This window comes from Rattus rattus, chromosome 17, assembly GCF_011064425.1.
Source record: "Rattus rattus isolate New Zealand chromosome 17, Rrattus_CSIRO_v1, whole genome shotgun sequence".
NCBI lineage: Eukaryota > Metazoa > Chordata > Mammalia > Rodentia > Muridae > Rattus > Rattus rattus.
Genome location: NC_046170.1, coordinates 15,377,698 through 15,390,240, shown reverse-complemented (window position 1 = coordinate 15,390,240; position 12,543 = coordinate 15,377,698). Strand labels below are relative to the sequence as shown.

The following is a 12,543-nucleotide window of genomic DNA, read 5'->3' as shown; positions in this document are numbered from 1 at the left end:
TCAAGTCCCAGCAACCACATGGTGGCTCACAACCATCTGTAATGGGATCTGAGGCCCTCTTCTGGTGTGTCTGAAGACAGCGACAGTGTACTTATATAATAAACAATCTTTAAAAAAAAAAAAGTTCTGTGGAGTTTGATTATGAATGGTCGCAATAGGGGGCTAGAAAGATGGCTTAGGGGTTAAGACCATTGGCTGCTCTTCCAGAGGTCCTGAGTTCAATTCCCAACAACCACATGGTGGCTCACAACCATCTGTAATGGGATCTGATGCCCTCTTCTGGTGTGTCTGAAGACAGTGACAGTGTACTCATATAGAAAATAAATAAATAGTTCCCATAGCTGGATGGTGGTGGCACACACCTTTAATCCTAGCATTCTAGAGGCAGAGGGAGTTTGAGGCCAGTCCAATCTTCTGAGCAAGTTCCAGGCTTCACAGAGACTTTGTCTTGACAAAACAAAAAACAAACAAAACAAACAAAAAAACCCAGAATGGGCCCCCAAAGGCTCACATATTGAATGCCTAGTTACGAGGGAGGGAGTGGCACTCTTTGAAAGGATTGTAAAGACTGGGAAGTGTGTCGCTGGAGGTTGGCTTTGTGGTTTCTAAGTCTTTCTTACTTTCTCTGCCTGGGGATCAGGATGCAGCTCTCAGCTACTGAATCAGGTCCTGATGGCGTGCACCACGATCCCCACCGTGATAATGGACTAAAGCTATGAAAATGTACACAAGCTCCAATAAAATCTCTTCTGTTTGTAGCTCACAACCATCTGTGAATGGGATATGATGTCCTGATGTGTCTGAGGATAGCAACAGAGCACTCATATACAATCAGTCAGTCAATCAATCAATCAATCAATCAATCAGTGTGGATTTAGTGGGGTAAGTAGCTTCACAGTGTCCTGTGACAAACACTTCTACTGGCTTTCAGAATATTTCTATCCTCCCAAATGAGACTGTCTCCTAGCAGGCACTCCTGCCCCAGCTTCTGGGAAGCACTAACTCACTGCTGGTCCTGCCCAGCTATTGTATCAACAAAATAATGCAATATGTAACCTTCCATGGTTGCCATACGCCTCCATTAGCCCGTGTTTTCCTCGGGTTACTCATCTTAGAACAATGATTGTTGGGTATGTGTCACGTGTGCCTGAGCCTGCATTCAGCCCAGGGGCCAAGGTTGATGATGGTCTCTTCCTTGTTTTTTGTTTTTTTGTTTTAACCTTATCTCCTAGGCTGGGTCTGACCCTGGAGCTGATTGGCTAGGCTGGCTATCCAGTGAGCACCAGGTATCCTCCTGTTTCCATCTGGAAACACTGGTCTTAGACATGCACACTGACTTCCGCTTTTGTGCGGGTGCTGGGGATCTGAACCTAGGACCTTATGCTTTGCTCTTTAAACCAGTACTCAGCACACCCTCAACTATAAAGCTAAGTCCACAGAACCATTTACTCTTTTTTTTTAAAGATTTATTTATTTATATATAAGTATATTGTAGCTGTCTTCAGACACACCAGAAGAGGGCGTGAGATCTCATTAAAGATGGTTGTGAACCACCATGTGGTTGCTGGGAATTGAACTCAGGTCACAGTCAGTGCTCTTAACCACTGAGCCATCTCTCCAGCCCCAGAACCGTTTACTCTTGTTGTCTTTTGAGACAGAGACCATGTAGCTCTGGCTGTCCTGGAACTTATATAGACTAAACAGGTCTCTCAAATTCACAGAGATCTACCAGTCTCTGCCTGCCAAGTGCTGGGATTGAAGGCATTTACTACCACGCCTGACTAGGTACCATTTCCTTTAATGGATCTGACATCCCCTATGGACACTGAGGAATGATGGTGTATGTGTGATCACATTACGGTACACATGACCCTCTGTTTCCCTACCCTGACTCACGTGGCACCAGAATAGAAGTATGGAAATAGCAGACTACCTTCCATGGGGGCCACAAGCAACAAGTAGTTAGGTACAGTCAGGGTTGAGCTCTCCTGAGGGGCATACCTGCTATGGCTCCATCTATGGGTCCTATCCCACCACACTGTAGGATTTGTAGCCCTCCCCTTCAGTTCCCCTGTAGTAGCCACCGAGGGTCCTCAGTGTTCAAGGGTGGGCTGATTTGGGAGGTCTCCTTTTGCTAAACAGCTCAGACCCCCAACACAACGCAGGCACTTCAAAGCCAAGATAATTTGTGGCACCAACCCCCAGCTCTTCCGCTGAAGGAGGAACAGGGCTATGTTGTTCTGGGCCCCCTACCTGATAGCAGCCTGAAACATCTGGTGTGTCTGATAATGCCCAAAAGAGAGCTGGTGCCAAGGCCCGCCATTAGCACTGTTGCTGCTGTTTGTCTGAGAGGGAAAGGGCTGCAGTGGCCCTGATGGGGGTCAAAGGGTCCCAAAGAACTTTCCCAAGAAATCTATCCTTCCTGGTCCACTCCTTCTCCAAGGAGAGAGACTTGAGACCAGATCAGAGTCCTCTCAGTCCTCTGGGGGTGGGAGTGGGGGACCAGGACTTTTCTTTTTTTTTTTTTTTTTTTTTTTTTTCTTTTTTGGAGCTGGGGACCGAACCCAGGGCCTTGCGCTCGCTAGGCAAGCGCTCTACCGCTGAGCTAAATCCCCAACCCCCCAGGACTTTTCTTTACCCTTCATCTGAACCCCAAGACTTTGAAGCCCCTATTCTTTGACAACTGACTTGTTTTATACACAGGATTGGTTTTCAGGGACCAGTTCCCAAACAGGCCAAGGTGAGGTCTGCTCCTTGAAAGTGACAAGCCACAACTTTAATCCCAACACTCAGGAAACAAAGGCAGGTAGATCTCGGTGAGTTCGAGGCCAGTCTGGCCTACATAAGTCAGTCCAGGACAGCCTGGGCTCCATTACACAGAGGAACCCTGTTTCGAAAAACCTTTTTTTTAAAAGAAAAAAAAGACACAGAGCACACTCATATCATACACACCCTCCTTCGCCTTTTGCCTTGCCTGGGTCTTATCAGAGAAGACAGCCAATCAGATGTGGGCAGACAGGAGCCCTCCAAGGAACCTTCCTAGCCTCATAGCCCATGAGGCAGAAGAGAGAGAGGAGGCCTGAGGCCCAGGGTGGACAGCAGCCAGCCATGGCCTCAGCTGAGACTGTCTTACCCTCCATCAGTACACTCACCACCCTGGGACAGTTCCTGGACACCCAGGAGGACTTCCTCAAGGTGGGGCCAGTGGGGGAGGGGGGATAGGTGGTCTTGCTGAGGCAGTGCTTGGGGGTGGGGCTTATATCTTACTTTAGTATCCTCTGCTGGGTTTTTTGGGGGAGGTGGGGGAGTCACTGAGTCTGGCTTGGGAGAGGTGTTGCAGGGATCTGAGATCAAGGTGAGGCCTATTTCTCGAATAGGAAGGGGAATTCTGAGTTCTGTATCTTAGGAGTCTAGGCTCAAAGAGACAAAGGCCCAGATAAAAGTGTCCTGGGATTTCCAGGCTTTGAGATTTATTTTTGTTAGGACACGTGAAGATAGGGAAAGACTAGGGAAAACGGAGGAGTCAAAACTGATTCCTTTGACTCAGAACTCTAGAACCTCTTCTCCCATCCTGAATGCTGTTCTTGGTAAGTGTCTTATCTGTCTCTAGCAAGACCTCATGGAGTTGCCGGGAGCTGAGAAGGGGGTTAGGGGAACAGTGTGGGTAAATGATAGGCACTCAAACCCTCAACCAACCTGCCCCAACGATGTTTCCAGCCGGGGTTGCTTCAGGGCCAGGTACCCAGTGCCTACCATTCAAGCAGTGCGCTCCCTCCCGCAGTGGTGGCGGTCTGAGGAGACACAGGATTTGGGCCCGGGACCCCCAAATCCCACGGAACCGTCCTTTCACGTGAGTCTGAAATCAGAGGACCCTCCCGGAGAGGACGATGAGAGGGACGTGACCTGTGCGTGGGATCCGGATCTTTTCCTTACAAACTTTTCAGGTCCCGAGCCGCCCAGCACTCCCCGGACCTGTGCCCTGGCACCCAGCGGGGGCCCAGTGGCACAGTTCGCGCCGCCCGAGTCTCTGAGCGCTTATGCGGGTGGCCCAGGGTTGGTGACCGGGCCTTTGGGCTCCGAGGAGCACGCAGGCTGGGCGCACCCGACTCCGAGACCCCCAACCCCTGAGCCCTTCGTGGCCCCTGTCCTGGCCCCGGGACTCGCTCCCAAGGCGCAGCCCGCATTCTCCGAATCGCGAGCGGTCTCGGCCGGAGGTTTCTTCCCGCGAGCCGGGCTTGCGGTGCCCGCAGCTCCAAGCGCCCCCTATGGGCTGCTGTCGGGATACCCCGCGCTCTACCCCGCGCCTCAGTACCAAGGCCATTTCCAGCTCTTTCGTGGGCTCGCGGCGCCTTCTGCTGGTCCCACTGCGCCCCCTTCCTTTTTGAATTGTCTGGGACCTGGTGCGGTGGGCACAGAACTCGGGGCCACTGCGATTGCCGGAGACGCAGGCTTGTCCCCAGGAGCTGCGCCGCCCAAACGCAGCCGGCGAACTCTGGCACAAAAGAGGCAGGCGGCACACACCTGCGGGCACGAAGGCTGCGGGAAGAGCTACACCAAGAGCTCGCACCTGAAGGCGCACCTGCGCACGCACACCGGTAAGGACCCGGCCGGGCCCGAGGGGGCGGGCTCTGGAGCCGGAAACGGAGCGAAGGGAGGGGCCGGAGGGTGGCCAGAGGGGTGGCTAAAGGAGGCCTCAGCGCTAGGGGTCGTGAAGACCGCACACCTCCCCTCCCCCAGACACTGGGTCAAGTCTACAAGGAGCCATTCCAGACCCAAATTGGGGAATCCCAGCACGCAGGAGGCGGAAGCAGGTGGAGATCAGTGACTTCCAGGCCATTTGGGCTATTATAGCGAGTTTCAGCAGCCTGAGCTACTTAGTGAGATCCTGTCTCATAAATAAATAAGTAGATGTAAACAGAAGGCCTGGGGAACATTTTGGAGGCTTCAGTGTTACAAGTGGATGTGTAAGGCCTAGGTTAGAGATGGGAGAAGAGCAGAATGGAAAATGAATGGCACATAAGGAGAAACTAGAGGGGTAAACCCTGGAGGGTACAAGCTTAGAATGTCAGAGCTCAGGATATAGCTAGTCATGCTCGAGCTGGAACTGCCTGGGATCAGGAGGTTGAGACATTTAAGTAGAATCAGTTTCAGGGGCAACTGATGGAGGTACCAGAGATAAGGCAGGCCACAAGAAAAGAAGGAAATGCTGGGAGACAGAGCCTAGAAAGAGAAACGGGGTCATCCCAGGATTGGACGACAGTTACAGGTCTCCCAAGCATGGCAAGACTTGCATCAGGTATAAAACCAGAAGAGAGAGATTCACTAGAAATAGGGCCTTAGATCCTGGGGTGGATTTCAGGGCTTGGATCAAGTTCGGGAACATGATTGGATATCATCGGGAGACCCTGTCAGTGCAAGAAATAGCTGGAAAAAGAAAACCGAATGATGATGCATCTACATACAGTCTCAGGCAGGGAACTAGTACATAGGAAATGGGATAGAAGACCAGAAATGAGAAAACTAAAGGACAGCAGCTGTAGATACAGAAACGGATCATGTCACAGAAGGCAGGACTGTGTGCCCTTTAAACTGTGAGATGTCACCTAAGACTTGGCTCCACTTCATCAAGTGCGCAAACTTGGAGGGTGTTACTTACAGCTCCCTGTCCTTCAGGAGAGAAGCCTTATGCCTGCTCCTGGGATGGCTGCAACTGGAGGTTCGCTCGCTCTGACGAACTGACGCGCCACTACCGGAAGCACACTGGACATCGCCCCTTCTGCTGTGGCCTCTGCCCACGTGCTTTCTCACGCTCCGACCACCTAGCTCTTCACATGAAGCGTCACCTCTGAGAGAGCCTGCACAAGGGCTGGGGATGAAATGAGAGTGGATCCAAGGACTGTTTCCCAAAGGATGGTCCCACTCAGATCAAGAGCTGACCGGAAGGCCATACAAAGAAGCCTTCAACAGAAAACTTACATCCTCAGGGAGCCACACACATGGCCCCACAGACCCAGCGATATAGGCCGCCAAGAAAATCAACTCAGATGGATCCCTAGACCAGCACAGGAGGGACCCTGAGTCCTGGAGGTGGATGGAATGGGATGAGATTTCCCAGAATCTAGAACCGAGCTTCACACTGTGCCCATAGCTGGGATTGTCCTGGTTACTATAAAAATTTCCCACATAAAACCAGTGTCTGCCTTACTGTACTATGGAGCTAGGAATTACGGGGAGCATTGAGTCCCCCAGCAGGTGACACGTTTGCCTGTACATACACATTGTAAACTTTCTAAAATTCATTCACTTCTGCTGACACTCCCCCACCCTCACTCCTCCTCCACCCCACCCCTCCCCATCCCCCAACATCTCCCCTACCCCTACCTCACCCCTCCCCATCCCCCAACATCTCCCCTACCCCTACCTCACCCCTCTCCCTCCCCCCACATCTCCCCTACCACCCCCACCCCACCCCTCCCCCATCCCCCAACATCTCCCCTACTCCCACCCCACCTCACCCCTTCCCCATCCCCACCGCACCCAATCCCCCAACACCTCCTTCACCTACACCCCACCACCACCCCAGCAGGGCAACCCTTTATCCCTTCTCCTCCATCAAGATCAGCCTTCCAATTCTGTTACCTGGTGTCAAGCCAGTGATGTGATGATATTCACGTCTATTATCTGTGCCCGCTCCCTTTTTTTTTTCCTAAGACAGGATCTTACTCTGTAGCCCCTGGTTAGCCTGAAACTATGTAGACCAGGCTGGCATCAAACACATAGAGATTACCCTATCAAACTGCCTCTGCCTCCTAAGTGCTGATTTTACTTATTTATATAAGTACACTGTAGCTATCCTCAGAGACACCAGAAGAGGGCATCGGATCCCATTACAGATGGTTGTGAGCCACCATGTGGCTGCTAGGACCTGAACTCAGGACCTTTGGAAGAGCAGTCAGTGCTCTTAACCACTGAGCCATCTCTCCAGCCCCCAAAGTGTTGATTTTAAAGGCATGGATGACCATGCCTAGCATGTCTACTTCCTCAGACAAAGTGGGTCATAGTCACAGAGGTAGCTTAGGCTGTAATCCCAGCTGTTTAGGAGGTTGAGGCAGGAGGATTGCAAGTTTAAGACACGCCTGCAATACAGAACAAGTTCAAGGTCATCCTGGGAAATTTAGTCAGTTTCTTCATATCTCTCTCTCTCTCTCTCTGTATGTGTCTGTCTGTCTGTCTCTGTCTGTCTGTCTCTGTCTGTGTCTGTCTCTCTTTCTCTGTCTGTCTGTCTCTGTGTCTGTCTCTCTTTCTCTGTCTGTCTGTGTCTGTCTATCTCTCTCTCAGTGTCTGTCTCTCGCCCTCTCTCTGTGTCTGTCTGTCTGTCTGTCTGTCTGTCTCTCTCTCTCTCTCTCTCTCTGTGTGTGTGTGTGTGTGTGTGTGTGTGTGTGTCTTTCTCCAAGAAAGGGTTTCTCTGTGTAACTTTGAATGTCTGGGAACTCACTGTGTAGACCAGGCTGGTACTGAACTCAGAGATCTACTCAGTCTCCTTTATGTTTATTGTTTGTTTCTTCACGTTGTTTTCTTCAAAAGTTAACAAGAACAACAAAAAAAAGCCGCTGTGTGAGGTGGTGCATCCCTTCATCCCGGCACTTGGAAGGCAGAGCTGGGCGAATCTCTGAATTTGAGGCCGGCTAGAGCTGTGTAATCTAGAGACTTTGTCTTTTAAAAATGTAGATGGGTGGTGGCATGGACCTTTAATGCTTTAATTCCAGCACTCCTGAGGCAGAGGCAGGCTGATCTTTGAGTTCGAGGCTAGCCTGGTCTACAGAATAGTTCCAGGACTGCCAGGTGCCAGGGCTACACAGAGAGACCCTGTCTTTAAAGACAACAACAATAACAACAACATCATGGTGGTGCAAGCCTTTACTCCCAGTATTTGGGAGGCAAGTGGATTTCTTCAGCTGGAGCCCAGCCTGGTCTACGTAGCATTAAAACCAGCCAGAGCTATGGTGGTTCAGGCCTGTAATTCTAAAATTTGGGAGGTAGAAGCAGGACGATCAGGTGTCAAAACCCCAGTCACATAGTCAAATCTGTGGTACAGTGCTCAGCAGATGTTGCATTCCTGCCTTTTCATAACCTGAGCGACTCCCTGGCCAGCATCATGAGCAGGGCTAGAAAACTTACAGATTGAACAGAGAGAGGGTGCAGAAAACATTGTGATTAGGTCTGCAAGGTTGACCCAGTTGGAATCCCAGCACTTGTGAGGCTGAGCCCAGAGGATAGTAAGTTTTAGGTTAGCCGGGGCCACAGAGTAAGAGCTTTCCAAAAGACAAAAGCTGGAGGGCAGGGGTAGTGGTGGCTGGAGAGATGGTTCAGTGGTTATAAGCATCCACTGCTCTTGCAGAGGCCCTGAGTTTAGGTCCCAGCACCCATACCGTGCTTATAACTACTTGTAACTCCCATTCCAGGGATCTAACATGTATGGGTGTCTGCACAGCCTGCACCTGATACACCCTAACTCTCAAAGGCGCACACACAGGTGCACGTAAACATTTTTTAAAGGACGGAGGAAAGCTCATATGTATAATCCCAGCACTCATTTAAAAGTCGAGAGTTCCGGGCTAGCCCGAGCTACAGTGAGACCCTAAAAAGGAGGAGAAGGCGGAGAAGATGACTGAGCCTGTGGAGGTGCCAGCTGTCAAACTTGGGGCCCTGGGTTTGATCTCCAAATCCATATGGTGGAAGAAGCTCCCACACCGTGTCCCATTCTCCACTTGCACACTGTGCCATGCGCTCATGGATTCGCACGTATGTACGATGTGCTTGAGCACCTCTGTGATTTGGGTGCTTGGGTGGCAGGAAGCTCAGGAGTCCAAGGATCAGCCACAGTGTTGAGAGGTCAGAGAATGCAGGAAACTTGTCAGAAAAACAAACAAACAAAAAGCTGCCAGGGATAACAGCTGCATGCTTTCAAAAAGCCTTCCAGAGGCAGAGGCAGGGGCAGGCAGATCTCTGGTGAGTTCTAAGCCAGTCAGGACTACAAGGTAATATCCTGTCTAAGAAAACAAAACAGAAAACGAAAAAAAAAAAAAAAAAACGGAAGGAAAGAATTGGACCTGCCCAGGCACACAAGTGATGCGCAAACACACATGTGGGCAAGGCCACCCAAAAATTAAAATAATAAAAAAAAAAGGTGCCCAAGTTGTACAGCAGTGATGGAAAAGAAATACGAAGACAGATTTGTTCCTGACTCAGAACGTGAATAAGAAAAACAAAAAACCTCCACAAGTTGGAGCGCCTTAGAAGTCACGTGACAACCAATGCCCAAGGGAGGGGCGCGTCCGTGGGTGAAGCCTATCGGGAGCTGAGTCCGCCAAAAGCCGGAGCTCAGGGCGGGGCGGACACTGGAGGGGGCGGGGTTCGCTGCTGGGACAACTTCAGAGGAAGCCCCGCCTCCGCCCGGGGCCTGGCGGGCTCGGTCTCCACCCTCGTGAAGCCCAGACCCAGGTCCCTGAAGTCTTTAGGGGAAGTTGGTCTGAAGCTCGTGACCCGGCTGTCCCGGGTCTTTCAGAGTTCATTACTGTCGCTTCATGGCAGCACCGAGCTCGCTGCTGTTGGCTGCGCTGCTGTGGGTTCCTGCCAAAGCCCTGAGCTGCTATGGGGACTCGGGGCGGCCTGTGGATTGGTGAGCAAGTGGTTGCGAGAATGTCCCTCGCAGACTGCGTGGGCATCCGTGGGCATCGGCGCGGGCACTGGGATTGAAGTGCTTTTCCGAAAAACCTCAGGTCTCTTCTGTCCCCCGACCCCCTCTCTTCCCGGACCTCCAGGTTCGTGGTATACAAGCTGCCGGCTAACAGCGGATCTGGGGATAAGCCATGGAAGGGTCTGATGTATAAATACATGGACCAGAACTCCGAGGGTTGGCAAGACGGTGTAGGGCACATCGACAGCAAGGACGGAGCCGTGGGCCTCACCCTGCAGCCATTGTACCAAAAGAACTCCAGTCAGGTAACTTGAGTGCTGTGGGAACCTGGGCCCCAGCCCACACACTGTAGGGGGGTCCCACGGGGAAGGGAGGGTAGTTACATAGCCTCTATGCATTCTCCTAGCTGGCCTTTCTACTCTACAACGACCAACCTCCCAAATCCAGCTCAGCTCAGGACTCTTCCAGCCGTGGGCATACGAAGGGTGAGAGAGGCTTGGACTGGTGGTTGTGGAGCCACCCTGAATTTCTTGTAAATTCTACCCAAACTAAACTTTGGCTTGCATGAAGGGTGGGCATTTGCCCTGTCGAACCTTGGCCTCCATTCCTGCTCTAAGACCCCAGCCCTCTGAGACTGTGTACCTGGTTGCAGGGGCCTACTTTTATCAACTTGTCTGACGTCTTCTGGTTCAGGTGTCCTGCTCCTGGACCAAGAAGGGGGCTTCTGGCTGGTCCACAGTGTGCCTCGCTTCCCATCCCCTGCATCCTCTGGTGCATACAGCTGGCCTCCAAATGCTCGGACCTACGGCCAGACCCTACTCTGTGTGTCCCTTCCCTTCAGTCAGTTTCCAGGGATTGGTGAGTAGACTCAATGAGGTGAGCTAAGTCTCAAACTCCTCTGAGTAGCTGGTCTCACACTTCTCCCTCACCTTGTCTTCCAGGCAAGCAACTAACCTATACCTACCCCCTAGTCTATGACCACAAGCTGGAAGGTATCTTTGCTCAAAAATTACCTGACCTAGAGGAGGTGACCAAGGGCTACCATGTCCTCCGTGAGCCCTGGAATAGTAGTGTAATTCTCACTTCTCGAGCTGGGACCACCTTCCAGAGCTTTGCCAAATTTGGAAAATTTGGAGATGGTAAGCCTTGATGTTGGGGGGGGGGGCGAGGGAGAGCACTGTCTTTGTGGAAGGAGGTCCCTGGTATCCCCAGGCCTGAGGGCAAGCACATTTAGAGCCCAGATGTCATGGGGAGTCATATTACAGTAATAACCATGAGCAGTGAGCAGCCAACAGACAGGTTGGGCAGGTGGTACATTATCTGCAACCCCAGCACCGTGGAGGCTGAAACAGAAGTTCAAAGTCATCCGACAGACCTCGGTTCAAATATTGGTTTCTGGATGTGCAGTATAGGTTCAGATGAGCCTGTTTGCTCATCTGAAAAGTTAAGATATTTGATGTTCCCCTTAGTGGGTTGTGAAATACCACATAAATTGTTTGGTAAGGACTCCCTTTTGGGGGTGTGGGGAAGGCTCTCAAACAAGTATCCCTCAAGTATCACACAAGTATCTCTCAAGTATCCCTGGCTGGTCTGGAACGCACAGAGCCTGAGTACTGATTTTAAAGGCTCGAGGCTCCATGCCCAGCCTATGTTTTTTTTTTTTTTTTTTTTTTTTTTTTTTTTTTTTTTTTTTTTTTCTTTTTTCTTTTTTTCGGAGCTGGGGGCCGAACCCAGGGCCTTGCACTTCCCAGGCAAGCGCTCTACCACTGAGCTAAATCCCCAACCCCCAGCCTATGTTTTTTGTATATGCTCTCACTGTACATTCCAGGCTCGACTCCACCTGAGATCCTCTTGTTCCAGCTTCCGAGTGGTAGGACTGCAGGTGTGACCTGCAGATTGACCTGACCTGTTGGTAGGAGCTGTTTAAGTTCATGTCATTCCAAAAGCAGACATTTGAGCACCTAGAAGGAGGCCGGCCTGAGGAATCTACCAGTGCCCCTCAACTCAATCTTCCTTCCTCTGCAGACCTGTACTCCGGCTGGCTGGCAGCAGCCCTTGGCACCAACCTACAGGTCCAGTTCTGGCCAAATTCTCCAGGCATCCTGCCTTCCAACTGCTCTGGGACCCATAAAATTCTGGATGTGACTAAGACAGGATTCCCTGGCCCATCTGGACCGACTTTCAACGCCACAGAGGACCACTCCAAATGGTGTGTGGCCCCGGAAGAGCCCTGGGTCTGTGTGGGTGACATGAATCGGAACAAAAGAGAGACACACCGCGGTGGGGGCACACTGTGCACCCAAGTGCCTGCCCTCTGGAAGGCCTTCCGGTCCTTGGTGAAAGCCTGTAAGCCCTGTTAAAAGGGGAGCTGACTGGAAGCCCAGCAGAACAAAGAACTCAGGGACGGGCTTGGTGCGGACAGGACTACCCTTTATCCCAGTACTTGGGAGGCAGAGGCAGGCAGATCTCTGAGTTCCGGGCCAGCCTGGTCTACAGAGAGTTCCAGAAGAGCCAGGGCAACACAGAAACACTGTCTCAGGGGGAAAAGGATAATAGAAATAAAAATAAAATAAAAAGAAAGAAAAACTCAGAGACGAGTCTTGACTTTGTGTGTCTGCCTCGTGGGACACAAGCACCCTGCTGCTGAACCACACCCCTGCCCTGACTATGAATCTGAATACCAGCTCAGCCCCTTCCTAACTGGAGACCTTAACAGTGCCTTCACCTCTATGGCTGTCTACCGCAAAATGGGCATCAGGACGTGTCTCTAGAGGTTGTTAGTACAACAGACTCTGTATGTGAGACTGTTAACCTTTTTCTTCTAAGACACAGACCAGTGGGGGGAC

General features: G+C 51.4%; 2 protein-coding genes across 3 annotated transcripts; both read left to right on the top strand.

Annotated features, from left to right (window-relative positions):
• The first annotated feature begins 3,035 nt into the window (after positions 1-3,035).
• Klf1 (Kruppel like factor 1) lies at positions 3,036-6,189 on the top strand. 2 transcript variants are annotated; one of them, XM_032887681.1, is made up of 3 exons: positions 3,036-3,195; positions 3,782-4,595; positions 5,674-6,189. In XM_032887681.1, exons 1-3 carry the CDS (start codon positions 3,055-3,057, stop codon positions 5,847-5,849), a joined length of 1,131 nt encoding a protein of 376 aa, XP_032743572.1. In that variant the 5' UTR covers positions 3,036-3,054; the 3' UTR covers positions 5,850-6,189. The 2 variants fall into 2 exon arrangements, with proteins under 2 accessions (XP_032743572.1, XP_032743570.1); XM_032887679.1 differs by lacking the exon at positions 3,036-3,195 and adding an exon at positions 3,517-3,587.
• Positions 6,190-9,430: 3,241 nt separating this feature from the next.
• Positions 9,431-12,287, top strand: Dnase2 (deoxyribonuclease 2, lysosomal). The gene is made up of 6 exons (XM_032888054.1): positions 9,431-9,679; positions 9,822-10,002; positions 10,104-10,182; positions 10,391-10,555; positions 10,639-10,836; positions 11,723-12,287. Exons 1-6 carry the CDS (start codon positions 9,585-9,587, stop codon positions 12,055-12,057), a joined length of 1,053 nt encoding a protein of 350 aa, XP_032743945.1. The 5' UTR covers positions 9,431-9,584; the 3' UTR covers positions 12,058-12,287.
• The last annotated feature ends 256 nt before the right edge of the window (positions 12,288-12,543 follow it).